Below are 25330 nucleotides of genomic sequence, written 5' to 3' on the forward strand. Positions count from 1 at the left end.
GCAAGGCACAGGTGCCAGTGGGGGCAGGTGCTCAGGACAGGAGTTTCTGGATTCTCTGGTCTCTAGGGCAGAGTTAGAGGACTGGGGTGCCGGGAGGGGCAGGAGTTGGGCTTTCTGGTCTACCTTGGGACACTGTGTTCACAGACTAGCTAGAGACAGAAGATGTTTGTTTCCCCAGCCTCCCACCAGCCCTGCCGCTCTGGGGAGTTCATGTGTGACAGTGGCCTGTGCATCAATGCAGGCTGGCGCTGCGATGGTGACGCGGACTGTGATGACCAGTCTGATGAGCGCAACTGCAGTGAGTGGAAAAATGGCTCCAAAGCCTGAGGGGAGTGTTGTGGGATCATAGAGGGCATTACCAATAAAGTTTGAAGACATACTGGATGGCATGTAGGGTTGTATAAGTTGTGCACTGCAGTGGCAAAGGAATGTTAGTCACATAATAGATGTCCCTTTTATAGCAGTAAATTGCTTTGAGGAAGGGGCACCTTTTTTTCTGATTCACACAAAGATGCCACATAGACCACCTCTTGACACATGTGTCAAGAAGAGTGACATGGGTACTGATAGAAAGTGCAGCTCAGCTGGGAGTGGCAGGGTGAAGCTTGAGGCCACCCTTTCATTAGGCCTTTGCTTCGCCCAGCCACCTCCATGTGTACAGCGGAACAGTTCCGCTGTCGGTCAGGCCGCTGCGTCCGCCTGTCCTGGCGCTGTGATGGGGAGGATGACTGTGCAGACAACAGCGATGAAGAGAACTGCGAGAACACAGGTGGAGTCTCCCAGGGACCCCAGATCCCCTAACCTACAGATGGTGGCAGGGGGTGGGGGGTCAGGGCTGTCACTCCAGCTCTCCAGGTAGGCCAAGATGATGCTTCATTCAGATCCTTCCCGTGGCCTGGAGTTTTCCTGCCCTTGCAAGTGACCGTGTCGCCGCTGGGTGCACTGTTGACTGTGGCCGCTCATGTACTAACTCACACAGCCAGTACCTTCCACCCTGGCCGAGTGCAGGGGGACCGGCTCTCCCCTGACACCCCCACGCCGGCTCCCCTGCCACACTTAGCACTGCACATGTGTGTGCATTTTATTATTCTGTTCCACATCCCTCATCCGCTGTGGTGTCCTGGGGGGTGGGAATGCAGACGCCCAGCCTGTCTTGTCTGAGCTGTTTCCTGCCGTGGACCCCAACCCTCCCTCCTCGATGTCATCTGTCTCTAGCTCACCTTAGAAAATGACAGGCTTCCATCCCTTGTTGACCCAAGCCCTGACCCTCCCTTCCTCCCTCCTTCTCCCCCCCTCTCTCTCCAGGAAGCCCTCAGTGTGCCTCCGACCAGTTCCTGTGTTGGAATGGGCGCTGCATTGGGCAGAGGAAGCTGTGTAACGGGGTCAATGACTGCGGTGACAACAGCGACGAAAGCCCACAGCAGAACTGCCGTGAGTGTCCCTGGTGGGCGGTCCTGGCCTGTGGTTTGTGGTTGAACCCCACCCATAAGGTTCAAAGGGAATCCTCCCTAGGGACTCTTGCACTTTGGGAGCTGTTCTTCATGGTCCAGGTGGAATGCCAAGTTGGCCGTCCGGGGGAGGATTCTGGGCTCAACTCCCAACTCTGGCTTGGCTGGCACAGGGCCCCGGACGGGTGAGGAGAACTGCAATGTTAACAACGGTGGCTGCTCCCAGAAGTGCCAGATGGTGCGGGGGGCAGTGCAGTGTACCTGCCACACAGGCTACCGGCTCACAGAGGACGGGCGCACGTGCCATGGTGAGCTGGTGTGGAACAGAGTCAGAATGCTGGGCAGGGACAGCAGATAGACAGCCTGTTTTCTAAGGGTCAGGCATTAGATGGATGTGACCTTATTTTATTATCACAATAACCCTAGAAAGTGGAGATCATCCCTCTCATTTCACAGATGGGGAAATGGAATCTCAGAGAGATTAAGTAACTTACCAAAGGCTGCACAGCTAGTGAATAGCAAAGGTGGAATTCCAGCCCAGATTTGCATGGCCTCAAAGCCTTTTATGGCTTATTACACAGCTTTCCCTGGAAAGTAGATGGGAATGTGGGGAAAAAAAAAAAACAAAAACAGCTAGGCAGCCTGGGAATTGGGGCAGGAGGATGGCAGAAGGGGACCTCCTGACCCTGCCTGGCATTTGCAGATGTGAATGAGTGTGCTGAGGAGGGGTACTGCAGCCAGGGATGCACCAACAGTGAAGGAGCTTTCCAGTGCTGGTGTGAAGCAGGCTATGAACTACGGCCCGACCGGCGCAGCTGCAAGGCTCTGGGTAAGGGGTGTTTGTATTTGGCTGGGTGAGCATGGGGGGACTGAGCATGGAGAAGTGTCATGTAGACAGGCACAGTGGCACATACCTTTAATCCCAATGACTTGGGAGGCTGAGGCAGGAGGACTGAAAGTTCCAGGGCAGTCTCAGAAACTTAGTGAGACCTGCCTCAAAATAAAAATTAAAGGTCTGGGATATAGCTCAGGTGATAAAGCACCCCTGGGTTCAATTCCCAGTATGAGAGAGAGAGAGAGAGACAGACAGACAGACAGACACTGAGACTTCAGGTGCTCTGGAGCTCAGGGATTTGCTGAGAGGTGGAAAGATTGGGGTAGGAGAAGTTTCCACTCTTCCAGGATAGACGCCAGCAGCTTGAGGCATGCTTTAGTGGGCAAGGGGCCCCCTCTGACAGTTGAGGACTTGGGGGAGCATGTTGATGAGTATGTGGTAGCTCTGAAGCCCAACTCTGTTTCTGTACTGTCCCAGGGCCAGAGCCTGTGCTGCTGTTCGCCAATCGCATCGACATCCGGCAGGTACTGCCACACCGCTCTGAGTACACCCTGCTACTCAACAACCTGGAGAATGCCATTGCCCTTGACTTCCATCACCGGCGCGAGCTTGTCTTCTGGTCCGATGTCACCCTGGACCGGATCCTCCGAGCTAACCTCAATGGCAGCAACGTGGAAGAGGTTGTGTCTACAGGACTAGAAAGCCCAGGTAGGCAACAAGGCCCCCTAGAGAGGGACAGGGCCACACCGTCTGCAAAGCTATAGTGGAAGGGGCAGGATGGTGTTTGCAAACCTTCCGCAGCTGAACATCTCTTCCTCCCAGTGAAGTATTGGGTAGAACTCTGACATAGAAAATATTTGTTAGTATATATTAAGTTTATAGGTTTAGATGTAACATTTGGTGAATGTCATAACTGGAATTAGAGACTTGTGGACAGTTCTCTACCAGCTTCAGCTCACTTCTAAGTTTTGTTTTGATTGCTTAGTATCAAGATTATTCTGATTGGTTCAGATAAGTATATCCAAATGTTTTATAGCTTTAAAAAACAGCAACATCTTACTTGGCAGTCTCAGGCTATTCTACTAAGTAGGTGAAGTGGGTTAGAATTTGGTATTGGGGGCTCAGGCTGTAGCTCAGTGGTAGAGCTCTTGCCTACCATGCAACAAGGCCCTGAGTTCAATCTCTAGCACTGCAAAGGAGAAATGGAAAGAAAGAAAAGAAGGAAGAAAGGAAGGATTTGGTTAAGAGCAGAGTTGACTCAAATGCTTTGGGAACTTCTGAAATGCCTCTACAAAACCTTAGGTGTTAATTTGCAAACCTGACCTTGATGCAGTAGGGAGAACTGGGGGTGGGTCAGGAGCCAGAATTCAGCAAATGTCATGTGATTGACGTTGCACCGTGCCTTGACTTCTCTGTGCCTCAGTTTCCTCATCTTCATGGGAATCATAGTACCTAGTTCACAGATTTGTGATGATTAAATGAGTTATCATATGCAAGATTCTTACAGTAGTGCTTAGCCCCGGAAACTGCTTTAGTTTCTCTTGTTACTAAGGCACACAGGAGCCCCTGCAGAATCCCTGAAATTTTTCTACTTTTTCCACCAGGGGGTCTGGCTGTGGATTGGGTCCATGACAAACTTTATTGGACTGACTCAGGGACTTCAAGGATCGAGGTGGCCAACCTGGATGGGGCCCACAGAAAGGTGCTACTGTGGCAGAACCTTGAGAAGCCCCGGGCCATTGCCTTGCACCCCATGGAGGGGTGAGTAGGTTGGGTCTCAGGCTTCCAAATCCCTCTTGCAACCTGTAGGGGCAGTTCTCAGGCCACTTGAGCCAGTCCTCATAGGTGTCTCCTCAGAGTGTGGTGTGCATCTAGACACTCCTAAGTCTATGAACCGGCTCTGCAACAGCTGGCCATGTGGCCTTGGGGTTGTTAATCTCTTTCTGCTCCCTTTATTCATTTCCAAACTGATAATTAAGGAAAAATAAAATTCTGCCTCATAGTTGTCTGAAGATTAAATGAGAGAGGCATTTTTAAATATAATACAACATTCATGTTAGGTAAGTTTTTAAGTCATTAGTTTTTTTATTATTAGCTCATAGGGTTGAGCCAATTAATAAAATTTATTAATTTAAAATAACTAAAAAGCTAACAGAAAAAAATCTCATGAATCAAAGCCTCTAAAAATGGAAGTTCCTAGCTTCTGGCTTTTTTTTTTTTCTTCAAGCTTCTCTTTTATTTATTAACTTTATTTGTTTATTTATTTTTTAACACGGTGCCAAGGATTGAACCCAGGGCCTCACATGTGCTAGGCAAGTGCTCTACCACTGAGCCACAACCCCAGCTCTGGCTTTTAAAAATTCAATGCCATCAACTGAAGAGATGTCTTATAAGATCCTTCAGTTTCATGTTAACTGTTGTAGAAACTCTGTTTGTGCTGTGCACGGTGGCACACACCTGGAATCTGAGCTATTCCGAGCTACTCAGGAGGTTAAATCAGATGGTTCACAAGTTTGAGGACTTCCTGGACAATTTAGTAAGCTCTGTTTCAAAATAAAAAATAAGGGGCTATGGCTCAGTGGTAGCGCACTTGCCTGGCATGTGTGAGGCACTGGGTTTGATTCTCAGCACTGCATATAAATAAATAAAATAAAGGTCCATCAACAACTAAAAAAAATTATTAAATAAAAATTAAAAATAAACCAGTATTAAGTGGTGGTGCACACTTGTAATCCCAGTGAGTCAGGAGGCTGAGACAGGAGGATTACAAGTTCAAGGGCAACCTTAGCAACTTAGCAAGGTTAGCGAGACCCTGTATTAAAATTTAAAAATTAAAAGGGCTGGGGATATAGCTCAGTGGTAAAACACCCTGGATTCAACTCCAATTAATTAATTAATCAAATCAAATCAAAACAGGTAGCTCAGATGGTAGAGCACTTGCCTATAGTATGTATGAGGTTCTGGGTTCTACCATCAGTGCCAAGGGCCGGGTGCCATGGTGCATGCCTGTAATCCCAGTGGTTCAGGAGGCTGAGATAGGAGGATTGCAAGTTCAATGCCAGCCTCAGCAATTTAGCAAGGGCTTAAGCAACTTATTGAGAAGCTGTCCCTAAATAAAATAATAAAATTTAAAAAGACTGGGGATGTGACTTAGTAGTTAAGCACTCCTGAGTTGAATCCCCAGTACCAAAAAAAAAAAAAAAAAAAAAAAAAATCACCAGTGCCCTCTAAAATGTAAAGAAAAAGAAAAAAAGAAACAAACTGGGCATGTAGATGTATATAAAATACAACCGCAGTGAAAGAAACTGTGAGAAAGATGAAAGTGCCTGTCCTAACTGATGTTACACTATATTGTCAATTCCATGAGCTTTGGGACTTTGACTTACATTGACCTATCACTGGTATATCTCAGCCTAAGATAGAACTGTCTTTTTTTTTTTTTTTTGTCTAGAAACATTTAAGTTAGAATATTTAAAAAAATACTCTCTGGACAAACAGCTGGAGTCCCTGGGTTAAATAGCTAGAAGCCTCTGTCTGATTATTAACCTGTTTACTACCGATCCATCCTCTGCTGCCCACCTCTCAATTTCTTCTCTTCTTCCCAGTACCATTTACTGGACAGACTGGGGCAACACCCCTCGCATTGAGGCCTCCAGCATGGATGGCTCTGGACGTCGCATCATTGCAGATACCCATCTCTTCTGGCCCAATGGCCTCACCATTGACTATGCTGGGCGCCGCATGTACTGGGTGGATGCTAAACACCACGTCATTGAGAGGGCCAACCTGGATGGGAGTCATCGCAAGGCTGTCATTAGCCAGGGTGAGACCCTTCCCCACACTCCTTCATCTCTCATGCTTTCCCCTATCCCTGCCTCCCAGAGCCTTGGCAGAGGGTGAGATTGGTACAGTTGCCAGGCCTGGGCTCAGGGCCATGCAAGACCATGTCTGGACTGAGGTCTTTCTGGACTTTCCCCAGGCCTCCCTCATCCCTTCGCCATCACGGTGTTTGAAGACAGCCTGTATTGGACAGACTGGCACACCAAGAGCATCAATAGTGCTAATAAGTTTACTGGGAAGAACCAGGAAATCATTCGCAACAAGCTGCATTTCCCTATGGACATTCATACCTTGCACCCCCAACGCCAGCCTGCAGGTAAAAACCTACACAACAGGTGAGGCAAAATAGCCTCATGGATGATGTAGCTGCTGGAGCCTCTGAGAAATTTCTTGTAATTTGCAATTTTTGCCAGTTTTTCTGATGGGAGGAGGCGGGGACATTCAGGGCTGGCATTAACACGGGCTCATTCCTCCCTCTGCTGGACACTTAGGGTAGTACAACATCAAAACTCACCAGACTCATTGGCTTCAGTGTTCCATTTAATTCATGCAAACATTTACAGGGCCTCTCCTCTGTGTCAGGTACTCACTGTGCTAGCTGCTGGGGCAGATATAAAAAGCAATAAGACATAATTCTTCCCTCTGGGGAGTTTACAGCCTACTCTCTGGCCTGAGGGCGGTATGTTTGGAAATGGTTAGTCTTAACGTGACCTTGTTGCTCTGGGTTCTTTGAACAGGGAAAAACCGCTGTGGAGACAACAATGGAGGCTGCACCCACCTGTGTCTTCCCAGTGCCCAGAACTATACCTGTGCCTGCCCTACTGGCTTCCGCAAAATCAGCAGCCACGCCTGTGCCCAGAGTAAGTGGGGCTGGAACACCAGCCTCAGAGGAAGTGCCTTGTGCGGGTGGGTGGAAGGAAAAAAGACACGTGTTGGAGGGATATCCTGTCAGAGGAAGAGCCAGTCTCCTCAGTAGCCACTGGAGAGGAAGAACTTAAGAGGCTGGGGATCCTATATCAAAACTGAGGACTGAGGGCCCAGCAGTAGTTGCCAAAGGCTCAGTGACACCACCCAGTTGAGTATAAACACCTGCAACCAGGCTTATGTTTCATTTCACCAGGTAGGATGCCTCATCTCTAGGCAGAAAGAGGGTTTTAGGCTCTTCTAGAAAGCAGGGGAATGATTTCCAGCCTCTTTACTTTTAGCCTCATCCCCAAAAGAAAGTTTTGAAACTTTCTTTCAGTGTTTAGATCAGGGAGCCAAAATTAGAACACTCAGAGGTTTCACTTCAGACACAGTGATTGAGAACCTAGTGTTGTGCAATACATTTTGCCCTTGCATTCTTCTTGCTCATCTCTTCCTCTGTTATCTTAGTAAGAAGCAAAAATGCTTCCCCAAACACTTTTCTTTGAGGGTTTCCCAGAGCTTGGAAGAAAAAAGATGGTAAAGTTAGGTTTTAGGTTTTTTTGGGGGGGGTTCTTTTTTTATTTTTTATTTTTTTGCAGTGCTGGGGATTGAACCTAGGCCTTAGATGGTAAAATTAGGGAGGAAGTGTCTTATGGGCAGAAAAATATATAGTTGAGAATCTGTGGGTTCCACAATTGCAGATTCAACCAACTTTGAATATATGTATTTAATGTATATGTGTGTGTATACATATATGTGTGTGTATATATGTATATACATGCAGGTACATATATATATATACATATATATATATATGTATAAATTGTATCTGTACTGAACATGTACAGACTTTTTATCATTCTTCCTTAAACAATAAGTGCGACAACTATTAACATAGAATATGTTTTGCATTTGGAATCTCCAGCATCAAATCAATAGTAAAAATATTGAATTAGGTATTTTAAGTTATCTAGAGATGATTTAAAGTATATGGAAGAGCCAGACATGGTGGTACACACCTGTCATCCCAGCAACTCAGGAGGCTGAGGCAGGAAGATTGCAATTTTGAGTCCACCCACAGTAACTTAGGGAGGCCCTAAGCAACTTAGCAAGACCGTGTCTCAAAATTTAAAACAATAAAAATAAAAAGGGCTGGGAATGGAGCTCAGTGGTAAAGTGCCCCTGGGTTCCATCCCAAGTACCAACAACAAAAACCAAAACCAAACAAACAAAAAAACCTGAAACTAAAGTATATGGAAGGATATGTGCAGGTATATTCAAATACAATGCCATTTTATAAAAGGGACTTGCAGATTTTTGTGTCTGTGGTGTCTTGGAACCAATGCCCCTCAGATACCAAGGGATGATTGTACTGGGAAAATATTCAGACAGACCAGAGTAAGGGCAGAAGATGGAGAAGAGTCTGCTGGGAAAACACTGTAGAGAACAGTGGGCAGCTCTTCCTCTGGAGTGGAACTGAGCCCCTCTCTGCTGTCTGTTGCTGTGAGATTCTAGGCAAGTTACTTGGTCTCGGTTAACTGAAGAGATGCTCATCTAGAAAATGAGAGCAAGAATAACATGTACCACAAAGGGTTGGTGTGTCTGCCTGTCCCACCTGATTAAGTCCTTCAAGGACAAAAATGTGCCTCAAATCTTTCCTGAGCATTAAGCTCAATGCCTGGAAAGGAAGGTGCTCAATGAATATTGGCTAAAACTGTGATGAGAACAGCTAGAGGAAGGATCTAGATGATAGAGGAGAATCAGAGCCCCCAAAACAGTGGAAGCAGAGCAGCAGAGCCGGCTATTAGCAGTAATCCAGCCAGTGCACTGGAAGAGACCTGGCAAAGTCAGAAGAGAGAAAAACTTAGACGAAGCTAACAGACACGTAAACAACATGTACTTCTGGGCCCTGGGTAGAGTCTGTTTCCATTGGATTCTAAGACTGATTCTGCCCAGTGCTCAAGGGGGCCTGTGGTGTGAAGAGTAGGGGGCAAAGGGCACCAGGTCCCAGGAAGTGTGATTGACCAGGTGTCACGCAGGTGAGCGTCTGTGTCTGTCACTGTTACTGGATTTAGAGCATTAAAAGAAGACCCCTCTCGGCCTTTGATCAGGTCTTGACAAGTTCCTGCTTTTTGCCCGAAGGATGGACATCCGTCGGATCAGCTTTGACACAGAGGACCTTTCCGACGATGTCATCCCACTGGCTGACGTGCGCAGTGCTGTGGCCCTTGACTGGGACTCCCGGGATGACCATGTGTACTGGACAGATGTCAGCACTGATACCATCAGCAGGGCTAAGTGGGATGGAACGGGACAGGAGGTAGGTCCCAGCATGGACTCAGGCTCTCAGGGAAGGCAGAAATTATGGGGTAGAATCCATCCTTTCCAGGGTAAGGGCTTCCCATACCTTGAGAATTTGTGGAGTTTGGGCTCTAGAGCTGGAGTGAAAATACCATTGGCGACACAATTTTGCTTCCTGCATAGGTGGTAGTGGATACCAGTTTGGAGAGTCCGGCAGGCCTGGCCATTGATTGGGTCACCAACAAGCTATATTGGACAGATGCAGGTATGTAAAAGGGGACCTATGGCCTGGCTGCCTGAGGTTCCTCTTATATAAAACCTTGGACTCAGGTAAAAGAGCCCAGTGCCTCTCTTGGACTGTGTCTCTCTTGACCTGAAGTCCTTGGTAGGAAGAAGTGATAGGGCTGCTATAGAGTTAAAGCCAGAAGCTCACATCTGAGGTTAGACATTTGTTAGGCAAATGGCAACTATATGCATGATGTAATTGATGCTTGGAAATGTTTTAAAGCATTTCAGATGATGAACCAATGCCCTGTAGTTTTCTTTTCATCATTGTCTGGATAAAACCATTTCAGGTGGGTATGAGAGGCAAAAGGAATGCCTTAAACCAATGCTACTCAAACTGTGGTCCCTGGACCAGCAGCATCAGCATCCCTTAGGAAGTTGTTAGACATGTGTATTCTGGGGCCTCACCCCATACTTACTGAATCAGAATCTTTGGGGATTGGATTCAGGAATTAGATTAAATTAGATTCTGTAATTTAACAAGCTTTCCTAATTCTTAGGCATACTAAAGTTGGAGAATCATTGCCTCAAATTATAAGACAGAGTTGGTTGCCTAGGTGTAGAAGTCTTGGTTTTCTTTTTTTTTTTTTAATTTTTAAAAATTTGTTCTACTTAGTTATATATGACAGCAGAATCCATTTCAACTTGAAGTCTTGCTTTTCTAAGAAATGAAACTGATCACTTTCTTGAATTTCTTATCACAGTTTAATTCACTAAACATGTTTTGTGCATCTATCACAAAATATTTATTGAGCATCTCTTGCATGCCTGCTGTCTGCTAGGAATGGAGGATAAGGTGAATGAACAAGACTAGAGTTCATATCTTTGCCCTTACTTCTTGGTAGGTACAGACCGGATTGAAGTAGCCAACACAGATGGCAGCATGAGGACAGTACTCATCTGGGAGAACCTTGATCGTCCTCGAGACATCGTGGTAGAACCCATGGGCGGGTGAGTGCTGCCACTTAGGAGCTCCATTCTCCCCAAGATCTGAGTACTAGAGGGGAGTCTGTTGATTAGGGAGAGAAGCCAGATTTTGGGCATATCAAAGATGCAAGGGTAGGGGCTGAGGTTGTGGCTCAGTGGTAGAGCACTCATCTAGCACGTGCGAGGCCCTGGGTTTGATCCTCAGCACCACATAAAAATAAATAAAATAAAGTTATTATGTCCAACTACTTCCAAAAAATAAATATTAAAAAAAAAAAAAGATGGGGCTGGGGATGTGGCTCAACCGGTAGCACACTCATCTGGCATGCGTGAGGCCCGGGTTTGATTCTCAGCACCACATATAAACAAAGATGTTGCCAAAAACTAAAAAATAAAAAAATATTTAAAAATTCTCTCTTTCTCCTCTCTCTCTCTCTCTCTCTAAAAAAAAAAAAAAAAAAAAAAAAAAGATGCAAGGGCAGCTGTAGAAACCACAGAAGGCAGTGACAACCTTGTCTCTTGTCTGGACAAGAAAACGGTTTTTTTTTTTGTTGTTGTTGTTTTTTAAATATTTTTTATAGTAGATGGACACAATACCTTTATTTTACTTTTATGTAGTGCTGAGGATCGAACTCAGTGCCTCACATGTGCTAGGCAAGCACTCTACCACCTGAGCTACAACCCCAGCCTTGGACAAGGAAACTTTAAAAACTTTCTTTATTTTTTGTAATTATAAAAAAAATACTTTGTTTGCTTACAAAAGTAACTTGTTGTCAAGGAAAATTAAATCATAGAGAGTGAAAATTCTCTATCATCTCACTGTCTAGCAACAACCACTGTTAACAGTGTGGGATATTTTTTCCAGATTTTCTTCTAAATGTATGTAAATACTTGGCGGTGGTGGTGGTTTGGGTTTTTTAAATATGGCATACTGTTTTTGGACTTGGGTATTTTTGTTTGTTTGTTTTTTACTTGGTTGCGCTATATATTTTGTATATATTTCCTTTTAAGTATATAGTTCTATCTTGTTCTTCATGGTTATATAGAATTTGGTTAAAATTATATACCATAATTACTTAGCCCACCCAATCAAGAAAGTGTTTCTTAATCCCTCTCCTCCCCTCCCCTTTCTTTATTCCCGAGTAGGCCTCATTTGCTGTGTACTCTTGAGCCATGGGGCTCTGCCTTTCAATAGTGATAGAAGATACAAAGGCCTCTGGGGACAACTCTGATCCCAGAACTGGGCTGGGCAGTGAGGCCGGAGGCTGGGGCAGCTATTGTTGACAGAAACCCTAAAACCCTAGATATCCTGGATTCCCACTGGATTTTTTTTTTTTTTAATATTTTTTTAGTTGTAGCTGGACACAGTATCTTTATTGATTTCTATGTGGTGCTGAGGATTGAACCCAGTGCCTCACATGTGCCAGCAGGCACTCTACCACTGAGCTATAGCCCTAGCCTCCCCCTGGATATTAACTAGAAAGCTTGTAAGACATGCCTTGCCTATGCCCAGGTACATGTATTGGACTGACTGGGGTGCAAGTCCCAAGATTGAACGAGCTGGCATGGATGCCTCCAACCGCCAAGTCATCATCTCTTCTAATCTGACCTGGCCCAATGGATTAGCTATTGACTATGGGTCCCAGCGGCTGTACTGGGCTGATGCTGGCATGAAGACAATTGAATTTGCTGGACTGGATGGCAGCAAGAGGAAGGTAAGGGTGTCAGTAAGGCCTCTTTCCACAGCCCCAACAGCCTCCAGGACAGACTCCCTGGCTGGCAGCTCAAAGGAGATAGGTAGGGGGACCTTGGGGTTATGAGATGAGCGTGGGGCATGTGCTGTTTCTCTGAAGCTGTGGCCACCCTCCAGAACTGGAGTAGGGGTGGGGGCTGCTGGTTGATGGTGAAAGCAAACTAGGGATCTGTGTGTTTTGTGGCTGGGGGTATAAATGCACAGGCCTTCCTAATACCCATCATAGCTAACGCTAATTAGTCACCAGTTGCACACCAGGCCCATGATTGATCTCTGTTTGGTTTTTGATATCATTTATTTTGTTGTAATTCCTGACCTTCAGAAAAATGGCAAGAATAATAAAAAAATATATAAATAACCAAATTTTGCCACATTTCTTACACTCTTATTTTCTTTCACGTGCATACATGCACTTTTTTCTGAATCATCTGTGATTAAATTGAAGATATCCTGCCCTTGATCCCAAAATATCCCAATGCATATTTCCTAAGTATAAGGACTATGTGTTACATAGCCATGGTAAAATTATCAAAATTGGGAAATTTAATATTAATATTAATATATATTAATTTTGATAATAGCCATGGTAAAATTATCAAAATTGGGAAATTTAACATTAATATAATATTGCTGTATACTCCATAATCCATGTTCAGTTTTACTATCAATTTCCCAATAATGTTCATTTTTTTCCTCTCCTTTTTTTCCCTCCGGAATCCAATCCAGGATCACTTATTGTATTTAGTATTTAGCATCTTGTCTCTTTAATCTCTAATTTTGGAATACTTCCTTAGCCTTTTTTTTTAAGTGGGACTGAACCCAGGGTTGCTTAACCATTGAACTACATCCCCAGACCTTTTTTGTATTTTATTTAGAGACAGTATTTTATATTTTATTTTGAGTTGCTTAGGACCTCACTAAGTTGCTGAGACTGGCCTTGAACTTACAATTTTACCTCAGCCTCCTGAGCTTCTGGGATTACAGATTACAGGCACCACTATGCTCTGTCTTTTTTGACCTCTGCTTGCTTGCCTGCTTTTTTTAAAAATATTTTTTAGTTGTCAGTGGATTTTTATTTATATGTGGTGTTGAGAATTGAATCCAGTGCTTCATACATGCTAGGCAAGCACTCTACTACCAAGCTACAACCCCACCCCCTCTTTCTTTCTTTCTTTGTGGTACTGGGGACTGAATTTAGGGCTTTTTGCATTTTAGGCAAAATCACTATCATTAAAGTATATCTCCAACCCAATCTTTGCATTTTTAAATTGTAAAAATTATTTTGCAGAATACTCCTTGAGTTTGTCTGATGTTTCCTTGTGATTGGATTCAGATTATGCATTTGGGGCAGGAATACTACATTTAGTGGAGTCATGTCTAAGTTCTCTATGTGTCTCACCAGTAGGCACAGATGTAGGCTTGTCCCATTATCCTGATGTCTATTTTATTGCATGATTAAGGGGGTGTTTACTGTAAAGTCTCTATTTTTCCTTTGATTATATAAGCAATACTTGATCTTTTAAAATCATCACAAGCAATTGGAGCTAGGCATGGTCATGGTTGTTATCACAGATTGGTAGATCAAGGTGCAGAGAGATTATGTGACTCTCTCTTGGTCAAGATCACACAGTAAATGGTAGTGGCAGAGCTGCATTTGACTCCATGCCCACCTCTTGACTGCTGCTCTGTAATGTCAGACCTTGTTGGGGATGACACAAGTGCTGGGTCCCTGGCAGGTGCTGATTGGAAGCCAGCTCCCCCATCCTTTTGGGCTGACTCTCTATGGAGAGCGCATCTATTGGACTGACTGGCAGACCAAGAGTATACAGAGTGCTGACCGGTTGACTGGGCTGGACCGGGAGACCCTGCAGGAGAACCTGGAGAATCTCATGGACATCCATGTCTTCCACCGAAGGCGGCCTCCAGGTGAGCAGCCCTTAGTCTGCCATGACTTCTCCTCAGCCCTATTATACCCTGGCCAGCCCCACTGACCTCCCTCCTCCCTATCCAGTGATCACACCATGTGCTATGGAGAATGGAGGCTGCAGCCACCTATGTCTCCGGTCCCCAAGTCCAAGTGGCTTCAGCTGTACCTGCCCTACAGGCATCAACCTGCTTTCTGATGGCAAGACCTGTTCACCAGGTGAGTAAAGCATAACATCTGGGATGGAAAATGGCTTTCTTCCCTGCAGATATGCTTCAATGTGGTCTAAATCCTGGTACTTCTAGAAGCTTAGGGGAGAGACAAAACTTTTAAAAGAGGGAGATCCAGGGGAGCACGTAATCAGGGTCCCACTGCTTCTTACATAATGCATTTTAGAAAAAGATGTTCCTCTCTCAAGACTCTTTCCTTGCATCTGTTGGAAATTTGTAACATGCTGATTTGGTTAGAACAAGATTCTTGACTTCCTTCTGCTCAGGTATAATAAATATAAACATGTATCATATCTACAATATAATGATATCCTCCCTAACTCCTTTAGATATGCCACTTTTGCATGCATGACCTATATGACAATCATAAGGGGGTGGTCCCAGAAGCAGGACCTGGCTACTGAGATGTTGGAAGTCAGGGTTTTCCCCTGGGAATGCTGCATGGTGGGCTTCATTTGAATTCGAAACTCCCAAGGTATTTGTGTGTGTCAGTTATAAGCATTCAAATTACCACCCTGTTATTATCCCGGTTATATACAGAAAACCGAGGCTTAAATAATTCCAAAACTTGCCTAGGATCGCACAACTAGAAACTAGCAGGGTCAGGGCATGAGCTTCAGTTTGTCTGACTCCAGATCCTCTTATTGGTGTTCCTGAATGATTGTCCTCTCTCCTCTTTCCATTTGAGCAGGCATGAACAGTTTCCTCATCTTTGCCAGGAGGATAGATGTACGCATGGTCTCCCTAGACATCCCTTATTTTGCCGACGTGGTGGTGCCAATCAACATTACCATGAAGAACACCATTGCCATTGGAGTAGACCCCCAGGAAGGTCTGTGTGGCCCTGGACTTCTGACCCTGCCCTTTCTTACTGTCCTTCCTTTCCACCTCCTTTGCGTCCTGCTAAGAGCCTGGGGCTGCCCAGCTGCCCTTCCCCCCACCCCCTGGCATAGCCCATGCTCCTGTCTCTGCAGCACTTCCTCTCTGATTGTGGAGTCACAGTTTGGGGCCCTCCTCTCTCCATCTCTTCTAAGAGTTATTCTGTTAGGATATTTCTGTGTTTCCCTTGATTTCCTCTGCTAGGGAGTATGGGGATCTCTGAGAGGCACTGGTGTCTCAGGGCATGGATCAGTTGTGTGAGCCATTGTGGGAAGGTGGAGCCTGGGTTGAGCCAAGCCTTCCCTTTCCAGGAAAAGTGTACTGGTCTGATAGCACACTGCACCGGATTAGCCGTGCCAGTCTGGATGGCTCACAGCACGAGGACATCATCACCACAGGTGGGCCTTCCTTCCAGCGCAGGGACCACCTGTCTGGCTACAGAGCTGGAGAAATATCCCATCTGTCTTAAAGCAGGAGCCAGTGTGATATTCTGACTTCCTGCAGGGCTGCAGACCACAGATGGGCTCGCGGTGGATGCCATTGGCCGGAAAGTGTACTGGACAGACACAGGAACAAACAGGATTGAAGTGGGCAACCTGGATGGGTCCATGCGGAAAGTGTTGGTGTGGCAGAACCTTGACAGTCCCCGGGCCATTGTTCTATACCATGAGATGGGGTGAGAGCTAACTCTTGCTCTGGGTAGCTGTATGGGCTGGCTCAGCTGGGGCTATGGACAGGGTGAGGTGGGCAGTGGAGAGCTGGAGAGCAGGCATGCCTCACAGGAACATTGTGAACTCTGAAGGTCAATGTAGACTGGCCTCTCTGGGACTGTTCCACTCCTCTGTGGCTCCTTCAGGGTGCCAGCTCAATATAGAGGTTACAAGTCTGAGCCTTGGAGTTGGAAGACTAGGATTTATATTCTTTCATCAAGTATTAATTGTATCACTTTGAATCTAGTACTTAACCTCTCTGATCCTCAACTTCCTTACCTATAAAAAAGGGATACATACTTTGTGGCCCTGTGAGGGTTAAGTGAGATAATGCCTGTGAAATACTTTGCAAAGTGACATAAAGTCTTCATGGTAAACAGTGGCTGCCAGAATAATCAGCTATTATTCTTCCTCATTTAGGTTCATGTATTGGACAGACTGGGGGGAGAATGCCAAGTTAGAGCGGTCTGGAATGGATGGCTCAGATCGAACGGTGCTCATCAACAACAACCTAGGATGGCCCAATGGACTGACTGTGGACAAGGCAAGCTCCCAACTGCTATGGGCTGATGCGCACACTGAGGTGAGAACTCTTCCCCGGTGCTTCACAGAAGCCTCGCAAGATGGAAAAGGCCTGTCCAGCATCTGCACTGAGGGTTCCCAGTTGACTGACAGCCACTTCCCACCCTCTTCCTCTCTGCAGCGAATTGAGGTCGCTGACCTAAATGGTGCCAATCGGCACACATTGGTATCACCAGTGCAGCACCCGTATGGCCTCACCCTTCTTGGCTCCTATATCTACTGGACTGATTGGCAGACCCGTAGCATCCACCGCGCTGACAAGGGTACTGGCAGCAATGTCATCCTGGTGAGGTCCAATCTGCCAGGCCTCATGGACATCCAGGCTGTGGATCGGACGCAGGCACTGGGTGAGAAGACCCCTGGGGCTTGGGTCAGAGCCTCTGGATTTCTGGGGCTATCTCAACAGCAGAGCTATATTCAGAGCACAGAACTACTTTACAGTCAGAGAGACAATGATCTGCCTAAGCCCCCTCCTGGAACAGGCTCTATTCCCTCTGGGTATGGCTGGTACTACAACTGAATGATGCTGTCACCTTTAAAGGACTCCTGGAGACACTCCTTCTGTATCTGTCCCACTCCTGCCCTGCCAGACACCAAATCCTGTCACATAGAACAGCAAGAAGTCAGCCACAAAAAAAAAAAAAAAAAAAAAAAAAAACCTGGAATCTTTATAAGAGTTGGGCAGTATTCCAGGCTGGGTGTGAAAGCTTGTGCTTCTCTTACCAGGTTTTAACAAGTGTGGTTCCAGAAATGGTGGATGCTCTCATCTCTGCTTGCCTCGGCCTTCTGGCTTCTCCTGTGCCTGTCCCACAGGCATCCAGCTGAAGGACGATGGGAAGACCTGTGACCCCTCTCCTGAGACCTACCTGCTCTTCTCCAGCCGAGGCTCTATCCGGCGTATCTCACTGGACACCAGCGACCACACAGATGTACATGTCCCTGTTCCTGAGCTCAACAACGTCATCTCCCTGGACTATGACAGTGTAGATGGGAAGGTGTATTACACAGATGTGTTTCTGGATGTTATCAGGTATGAGTATCACTGAAACCTTCAGGGGACACATACCTGCTTCTGATCCCCAGGGGTGAAGTGACATTCTGTGTTAACGTCTAAATGGACTGAATGATTTGGCAATTTGGATAGTTAGTTCTAATTCTGACTTGTTCATTTTATAGTGTTATCATTTAGTTCAAAGTTCTAAACTTTTGTTTAATGATTATATAAATCTCAGACACTCAGGAGACTGAGGTAAGAGGGTTACAAATTTGAGGCCAGACAGAGTAATGTAGAAGGACCCTACACAAACAATAAATGAAAATGAAGATTATGTAGAAATATGTAAAATAAATAAACAACAATACATACACATACAAAAAACAGATAAAGTTCTACCTACCACTGGGCCCTGAGGGAGCTTCAAGAACACCTAGGACTCATTGATAAGGGGGCCACATACATAGCTAGTATCCGTATTGCAGTATAGGAGCCCTGGCCAAATGTCAAAGCTTACTGTGGTTGCAAAGTTGTTGTTTTTAATATTTTGGATTTAATTTTCATTTTATATTTTTATATTTTATGATGCCCTGCTATCAGTGCTAGTGGTTTAACAGCTGTAATCCCAGCTTTCAGGAGGCCAAGGCAGATTGCAAGTTCAAGGCCAGCCTGTGTAATTTAGCAAGATCCTGTCTCAAAAAATGAAAAGGACTGGGGATGTAGCTTATTAATGGAGTGCCCCTGGGTTCTAGGCCTAATACCACATACACACACACACACAAAGCCAAGTGTGGTGGCACATGCCTATAATTCCAGAGACTCTGGAGGCTGAGGCAAAAGGATCACAAGTATGAAGCCAGTCTAAGGAACTTAGCAAGACCCTGTCTCAAAATAAAAATAGAAAGGTTTGGGGATGTGGCTCAGTGGTAGAGTATCCCTGGTTCAATCAGTAAAATTCCCAATCTTTACAGCAAAAAGTATAAGGAAAAAAAAAAGCAGTTTACCATGGCTGAGATTTTCACATGGGTACAGTGGGTAGGTATTTGCTTTTGTCTCCCTGCGTGTGTATTGGAATCTCATGCTGGGGGCAGGTGGGCTTACGCAAGAACGAAGTCCCCCAGGTGATTATAATATATTCTTCATCCTGAAGTTGAGTTCTCTCGTGTAGGGCTTTGGCAGGTTTTGACAAATCTGCCTTATAATTATCTCCTACTGATCATTGTCTTCTCCCAAAGACATATGATGGATGACTAATCTGTCCTCTGGCAAGACGTGAACCCTAAGGCCTGATGTTTCCAGTTTGCAGGAAATACTCTGTCCTCCTAAGAATTCATTCATTCATTCTGCAGATGTTTTATTGAGCAGCTATCATGCTGGGTGCTGAGGAATTTGCTAGTAGATACTAGGTCTCTGTCTCTGTGGAGCTTACAGTCTAGTGGGGGTCCAATTATGGATAAAAGGAGTTTCAGTTATTCTTGGTCATTCTGGTCACTCATCCAACCCTGGGCTCTCCCCAAGGCGAGCAGACCTGAATGGCAACAACATGGAGACAGTGATTGGGCATGGGCTGAAGACTACCGATGGGCTGGCAGTGGACTGGGTGGCCAGGAACCTGTACTGGACAGATACAGGCCGAAATACCATCGAGGCATCAAGGCTGGATGGTTCCTGCCGCAAAGTTCTAATCAACAACAGCCTGGATGAGCCCCGGGCCATTGCTGTTTTCCCCAGAAAGGGGTAAGTTTGTGGCCAATAGAAAAGAGATCCAGGGAAGAAAGGGTCTTGTAAGAGGCCCGGGAAGAGTGCCTATATTTTAGTGGTCTTGGTGTGTCCCCATAGTCTGTCAGCTTCTGGCAAACTATGCCTTGGTGACAATGGCACTATTGTGTCTCAGGTACCTCTTCTGGACAGACTGGGGCCACATTGCCAAGATTGAACGGGCAAATCTGGATGGTTCCGACCGGAAGGTACTCATCAACACAGACCTGGGTTGGCCCAATGGCCTTACCTTGGACTATGATACCCGCAGGTAAGAATCCTGCTCCAAATAGCCTCCTGGAAATTGGGTGGAGACTGAAGTAGGGAAAATGAAAAGATGGAAAGCCCCTGGAGGGTGGGAAGAGGAAGCAGTGAGAAGAGGGAACATACTCTTAGAGCAGGGGCTACTAAAGCCAGCTCCTTAGATGGCTTGTGTCTGCCTGGTTCTCGTGTTTTTAATTTGAGGGCCTTTAACAGAGTGTGTCCTCTGCCTGGACCATAAGACCCACTTCCCCGTCTATTCAACAGCTGTTCTTGTATTTGTTACTCATCCAATCCTGTGGACACTGGAATTTGCAATACCTGGTCTAGATTTTAAAAAATGCTGGAGGGCAGGAAGGAGAGGGGAAAAAGGCTCTGAAGCAGTCTGTTCCCCTTCCTAAAGAAAGGAAAGGGATCAAGGTTGCCTGGAGAGTTGGCAGAGTGCCCTCTTACTTTAACCTTGGTAAGGGCCATGTTGACTGAACTCTCTTCTTGGAGACCATTTGTAAGAATTTGGCCTAAGATTTTTGGGTAGAGATCAAAGGGTGATCAAGTTGCCGAAGATGAGGCTGGCAGAGGCCCCTCTGCAGTCACTAGCCTTTCTGTGCCTCCTAAGAACAGCCCTGGCCTCCCTACATATGCATCACCAACTTCCCTCTTTGGCTTTGGGACTTAGAGTAGCCTCTCATCACAGGTACTTCTTGATGGCTGGCAGCACCTGCCAGTTCAGCTCTGGAGGACAAAGACAGGTCCTGAGAGAGAAGAGCTGGGCTCCTGGGGAAGCATGTGGAGCAGCCACCGTTCTTTCTTCTTCACAGGATCTACTGGGTAGATGCACATTTGGACCGGATTGAGAGCGCTGACCTCAATGGGAAGCTGCGGCAGGTCTTGGTCAGCCATGTGTCCCACCCCTTTGCCCTCACACAGGTACTGGCTCAGGAGAGAGGTAACTAAACCTCCTTGACTGGGTGTTTCCCTGGGGTTCTAAGCCTCCAAGTGCCTTGCTATTCCTGCTGCACCACTTCTATGTTCAAACAGTGGTGCACAGAATCAGCTGGGAAGCTTGTTAAAATTGCAGGCTCATGGGTCCTGGCTATAGAGAATCTGCTTGGTCCTCACAAAGGACAAAGGATTGGGCCCAGGAATATGCATTTTAATAAGCTACACCATTGAGCCTAACATTGTGGTCCTAGCATTGGAGCTCAGGCAGCTCTTATGTAGTGGTTAAAAAACAGAGTTTGGGGGTTGGGAATGTGGCTCAAGCGGTAGCGCGCTCGCCTGGCATGCGTGGGGCGCTGGGTTCAATCCTCAGCACCACACACAAATAAAATAAAGATGTTGGGGCTGGGGATGTGGCTCAAGCGGTAGTGTGCTTGCCTGGCATGCGTGTGGCCCGGGTTTGATCCTCAGCACCACATACAAAGATGTTGTGTCCGCCGAAAACTAAAAAATAAATATTAAAATTCTCTCTCTCTCTCTCTCTCTCTCTCTCTCTCTCTCTCTCTCAAAACAAACAAAAAAACAGAGTTTGGAAGCCTCCAGCCGTCAGTGTGTGCTGCGCACCTTCAATGAGCCAAATACCTGAGTTCAGTTTCCTATCTGTATTATTAAACAATGCAACTTTGAGCAAGGAACTGAATCTCTCTGAGCTTCAGTTACCTAAAAAATAAATCAATTTAATAATAGTATCCCCCTAATATATACACAGGACATTAGCACAGTGCCAGGCACAAGGTAAACACTCACTGCATATTATCTCTAATCATCTTGTTTATTTTTAGCTGCCATTTTTGAGAATTGTTACACTGTAAGATAATTTGGAAAAAGAAGATCTATCTAGGCTAAATAGGGATTCTTAGTCATTTAAAATATTTTCCCTTTTTGACAAACGTCATCTCCTTGTATTGTTTCTTTCTTTCTGATTTTCTTTCTTTCCTGGGAATTGAACCCAAGACCTCAGGTATGCTCTGCCACTCAACTACACCCCACCCCCAGCCCTGTATTTTGTATTGTATTCTATCAGCCAAAAAGATTCTGTCTGGCTTTACTTAACGATAGGCTAATACTGATAGTTTTTTCAATCTACAAACTTCCCCTGGAGTTTCTGCTGTTAGACTGCTGGGTGGGAGAAAAAAATACCTTCTTTGCCCTTCCCCACCCGTGGTTGAGAATTTCACCATCAGTGCATTAGAAAGAGTCTGCAGAGGAAGTAAGCAGAGGATTTGGGTCAGGCCTTTGAGCAAAAGGCCCAAGAGAACAAGTTTACTCCTGATTGTTGGGCAGGGAGCAATTCACACCAACTGACTGAGGACTGAGTGTGGATGCTACAGACTAGAGATTTGAGGCACATTTTTGTCCTTGAAGGACTTAATCAGGTGGGACAGGCAGACACATAAACTAATTACCATAAGAGGATCAAAACTCACATGTAGAAGTGACTGCAAGGTACAGAACGGTTTGGAGAACTGTGTGGATTGGAGGGGATTTCCTGGACATGCCATATCTGGGGATGCACAGACGTTGACCTAGTAGATGAGAGAGGAAGAGGGCATTTCAGCAGAAGGTGTAGCACATACTGAGGCACAAAAGCTGCACTGAGGTCTGACTACTGAATGATATTTCCTCTTTTGGGTTCCATATTGAGTAGCAGGACAGGTGGATCTACTGGACAGACTGGCAGACCAAGTCCATCCAACGTGTTGACAAGTACTCAGGCCGCAACAAGGAGACAGTGTTGGCAAATGTGGAAGGACTCATGGACATCATCGTGGTTTCCCCTCAACGACAGACAGGTGGGCCCCTGGGTACTGAGCCTGCTTCCTCACCATCAGTGGGATTAGCTGTTAGTGATCCAAGATAATTAGGAGCCCTGGAGAGCCTTTTAGCTCATATTTGAAGCTCTTAGATCTTTTCAACCCCTGTGACTGTTATTCCTTTCTTGCCCTACTGTTCCTGGGAGTGGAGTAATCCTACTTTTTGAGAAGTGTTAAATTGGGAGACCCAATTCTGTCCTAGACCAGACACTCATCTGCTTTCCCTCCAGGGACCAATGCCTGTGGCGTGAACAATGGTGGTTGTACCCACCTCTGCTTTGCCAGAACCTCAGACTTTGTGTGTGCCTGTCCTGATGAGCCTGATAGCCGGCCCTGCTCCCTTGGTGAGTGTACTGAATGGCTCCTGGAACAGTAGGGCCCCTGGAAAGGCAGGGGATCACCAGCCTCGACTTTGTCCTTCTGGGTAGAATCCACCTCCCAAAGATTGTGGAGTGGAAAGACTGCCGGCAATGTGTTTAGGCTTTGGAATCATTCAGAGCTGAGTTTGTCTGACCTCTGGCATTTACTAGAAGATAATCCAGGTCTCTTGATTCTAGATCTCTGCCATGATAGGCTGTGCTTTACTGTATCCTGATCTTTATGGGCCATCCAGAACTATTAATTTTGAATCCAAATCCTTTTTATTTACAGAATCAAGTGAGGGTACCTGAGATTAGGGAAACTAAAAAATTGCTTTATCAAGTCTTCCAGCTGCTACTCTTAAGACAGTCTGTAGAGGCTTTGGACTCCAGTGGCCTATTCTCATTCTCTTTTCTCTCCAGTACCTGGTCTGGTGCCCCCAGCTCCCAAGGCTACCAGCATGAGTGAAAAGAGCCCGGTGCTGCCTAACACCCTGTCCACCACCTTGCATTCTTCTACCACCAGGACCCGTATATCTCTGGAAGAAGTGGAAGGCAGGTAAGTAGGGTTAGTTCAGGATTGAGGGCCCTTTGATTTATGTCACCAAGACTTACTAGCATTAGACCATTATGCCAGCAGAATTAGACCATAATACCAGAAGATGGGAGGAAGATCACATTAACCACCAGTCTCCACTATTTAGGACAATATTTAGACTTGTAGATTTTGCAAATGATTCCCTTTGTAGCTCTGAGGGCAAGAAGCTTTAAGAACAGCTTTCAAGAGAAATCACTTGGGAAGAGTGTTGCACATGCATTCCTCCTTCCTCCTCTGTCTCTGTGACACTTGCTCTTGTGTCACGTTTAGTATTTGATCTCATTGTACAGTGATCTCTGAGCTGTGTAGCTTTATGACTTGGAACAAAAAGTTTTCCCAGAGGTATGGTGGCCTTAGCTTATAATGACCCTAGCACTCAAACATATATGCATTTGTGTACACCATACACACCATTATTAAATAAGCAAATATAACTATACACAGGGCTAACATCAAGTATAAAATATTTCATTAAATTGAAAGTGCTATCAGTTATATAATTCATTCTGATTTGAGAATTAGACTGAAAACATGAATAGCAGCAATTATTAGATACCACTAAATCCCATTTCTTACTTCAGAGATGTTAGAATATAGGAAACAAGGCACATCTTAAAATTGATGTGATAGGATGTTACACTCAATCTAGAGAAATTCTTCAGCATTTTTATTTATTTATTTTTTAAAAGCCTGAGGGGAGGGAAGGGAAGCAGGGGCATAGGGGTAGGAAAGACAGTGGAATGAGAAGGACATCATTACCCTAAGTACATGTATGAAAACACGAATGGTATGATTCTACTTTGTGTTCAACCAAAAACATGAAAAATTGTGCTCTATTTGTGTAGTATGAATTGAATTGCATTCTCCTGTCATATATAAACTAATTAGAATAAATAAAATAAAATAAATTTTTAAAAATAAATGAAAAAAATTTTTTAAAGTCTGGAAAAACAGATTGGAATAAAGAAATAAGTCCTGTATACCTGTGTGGAATACTCTTCATAATTTGATATTTATCTTTTCAGACATTTTTCTAATTAGAACAATTTTTCTTCACTGAAATATTATGATGTCTTTATTTTATATCAACTATAGCTTAAAATGTAATTGACACTTAATTTCAATTCTGAAAGCAGAAGCATACTAGTTCCAAATAAGTACTCTAAACTTAATGTCTCCCAAGTTTTAAGATTTGCACATGATCAAGCACATATATTGTATGCCCCTCTCTCCCTTTGTAGTACAGTTTGTAATGAAAAGCAAATGCCTGAGGATAAACATATAGCTTTCTCACTATCTTTGAGGTTCTGTCAGTCATTATTAATCTTGGATTTTCTTTGGTCCTTTTGGTTTTGTTTTTAAGTGCTGGGGATTGAACCCCAGGACCTCACCCATGCTAGGCAAGCACTCCGCCCCTGATGTATCCCACCAGCCCCTAGGTTTATTTGGAACATTTCTGACCTCTCCTCAGACCTTTCCTTAATGTAGGAGTACCATTTGAAGATTCAATGCCTCTTGGCTTCAGATGTTCTTGCAAATTTCTCCAGGCTTGAAGGAGATACCTTTAGTTGGCTGCTAATAATACCCCTCAAAGCAGTTACCTTCTGAGCATTTTAGATTTGTTATCTGAGTGCTCCCTCTGGATGTTTTGTATTTTCCCTTATGACAGAACAAAGAGGAAACAAATATGTGTGTGTGTGGGGGGGGGGTAAATATATTTTAAACCTTGAAATATGTGGACCTTGTGATACTCCTTAACCAATCAGATCTGCCTGGCTAGCAGCTGCTTCCCACTCATCCTGGTAGTTTAAGAAAGCCTAGAATTGCTTACCTTAGTAATCTTTCTGCAGATTTCCAGTTCACTCTCAAACTGAAAAAAACATTTAAACATAGTTTATCCATTGGCTGGAAAATAGTAAGTCACATC

At 45.1% G+C, this 25330-nt stretch overlaps 1 protein-coding gene across 5 annotated transcripts in view; it reads left to right on the forward strand.

Annotated features, from left to right (window-relative positions):
• Window positions 1-25330, forward strand: part of Lrp4 (LDL receptor related protein 4) — a 50817-nt gene that overhangs the window by 17361 nt on the left and 8126 nt on the right. For 4 of the 5 annotated variants that reach the window (XM_077798114.1, XM_026399077.2, XM_026399076.2 and 1 more), the window contains exons 7-34: window positions 179-298; window positions 644-769; window positions 1306-1431; window positions 1622-1756; window positions 2152-2277; window positions 2761-2991; window positions 3888-4044; window positions 5889-6106; window positions 6263-6439; window positions 6861-6983; window positions 9141-9349; window positions 9514-9595; window positions 10461-10566; window positions 12056-12257; window positions 14032-14221; window positions 14307-14438; window positions 15141-15281; window positions 15640-15726; window positions 15833-16004; window positions 16459-16621; window positions 16742-16967; window positions 17347-17650; window positions 19133-19351; window positions 19509-19643; window positions 20452-20560; window positions 22281-22425; window positions 22677-22790; window positions 23229-23364. In XM_077798114.1, the coding sequence (XP_077654240.1) occupies window positions 179-298; window positions 644-769; window positions 1306-1431; window positions 1622-1756; window positions 2152-2277; window positions 2761-2991; window positions 3888-4044; window positions 5889-6106; window positions 6263-6439; window positions 6861-6983; window positions 9141-9349; window positions 9514-9595; window positions 10461-10566; window positions 12056-12257; window positions 14032-14221; window positions 14307-14438; window positions 15141-15281; window positions 15640-15726; window positions 15833-16004; window positions 16459-16621; window positions 16742-16967; window positions 17347-17650; window positions 19133-19351; window positions 19509-19643; window positions 20452-20560; window positions 22281-22425; window positions 22677-22790; window positions 23229-23364 (4411 nt within the window). Of the gene's footprint in view, window positions 1-178; window positions 299-643; window positions 770-1305; window positions 1432-1621; window positions 1757-2151; window positions 2278-2760; window positions 2992-3887; window positions 4045-5888; window positions 6107-6262; window positions 6440-6860; window positions 6984-9140; window positions 9350-9513; window positions 9599-10460; window positions 10567-12055; window positions 12258-14031; window positions 14222-14306; window positions 14439-15140; window positions 15282-15639; window positions 15727-15832; window positions 16005-16458; window positions 16622-16741; window positions 16968-17346; window positions 17651-19132; window positions 19352-19508; window positions 19644-20451; window positions 20561-22280; window positions 22426-22676; window positions 22791-23228; window positions 23365-25330 lie in introns of those variants that run through there. The other variant, XM_026399079.2, reaches the window with a different exon arrangement.

Source organism: Urocitellus parryii, chromosome 4 (assembly GCF_045843805.1).
Source record: "Urocitellus parryii isolate mUroPar1 chromosome 4, mUroPar1.hap1, whole genome shotgun sequence".
NCBI lineage: Eukaryota > Metazoa > Chordata > Mammalia > Rodentia > Sciuridae > Urocitellus > Urocitellus parryii.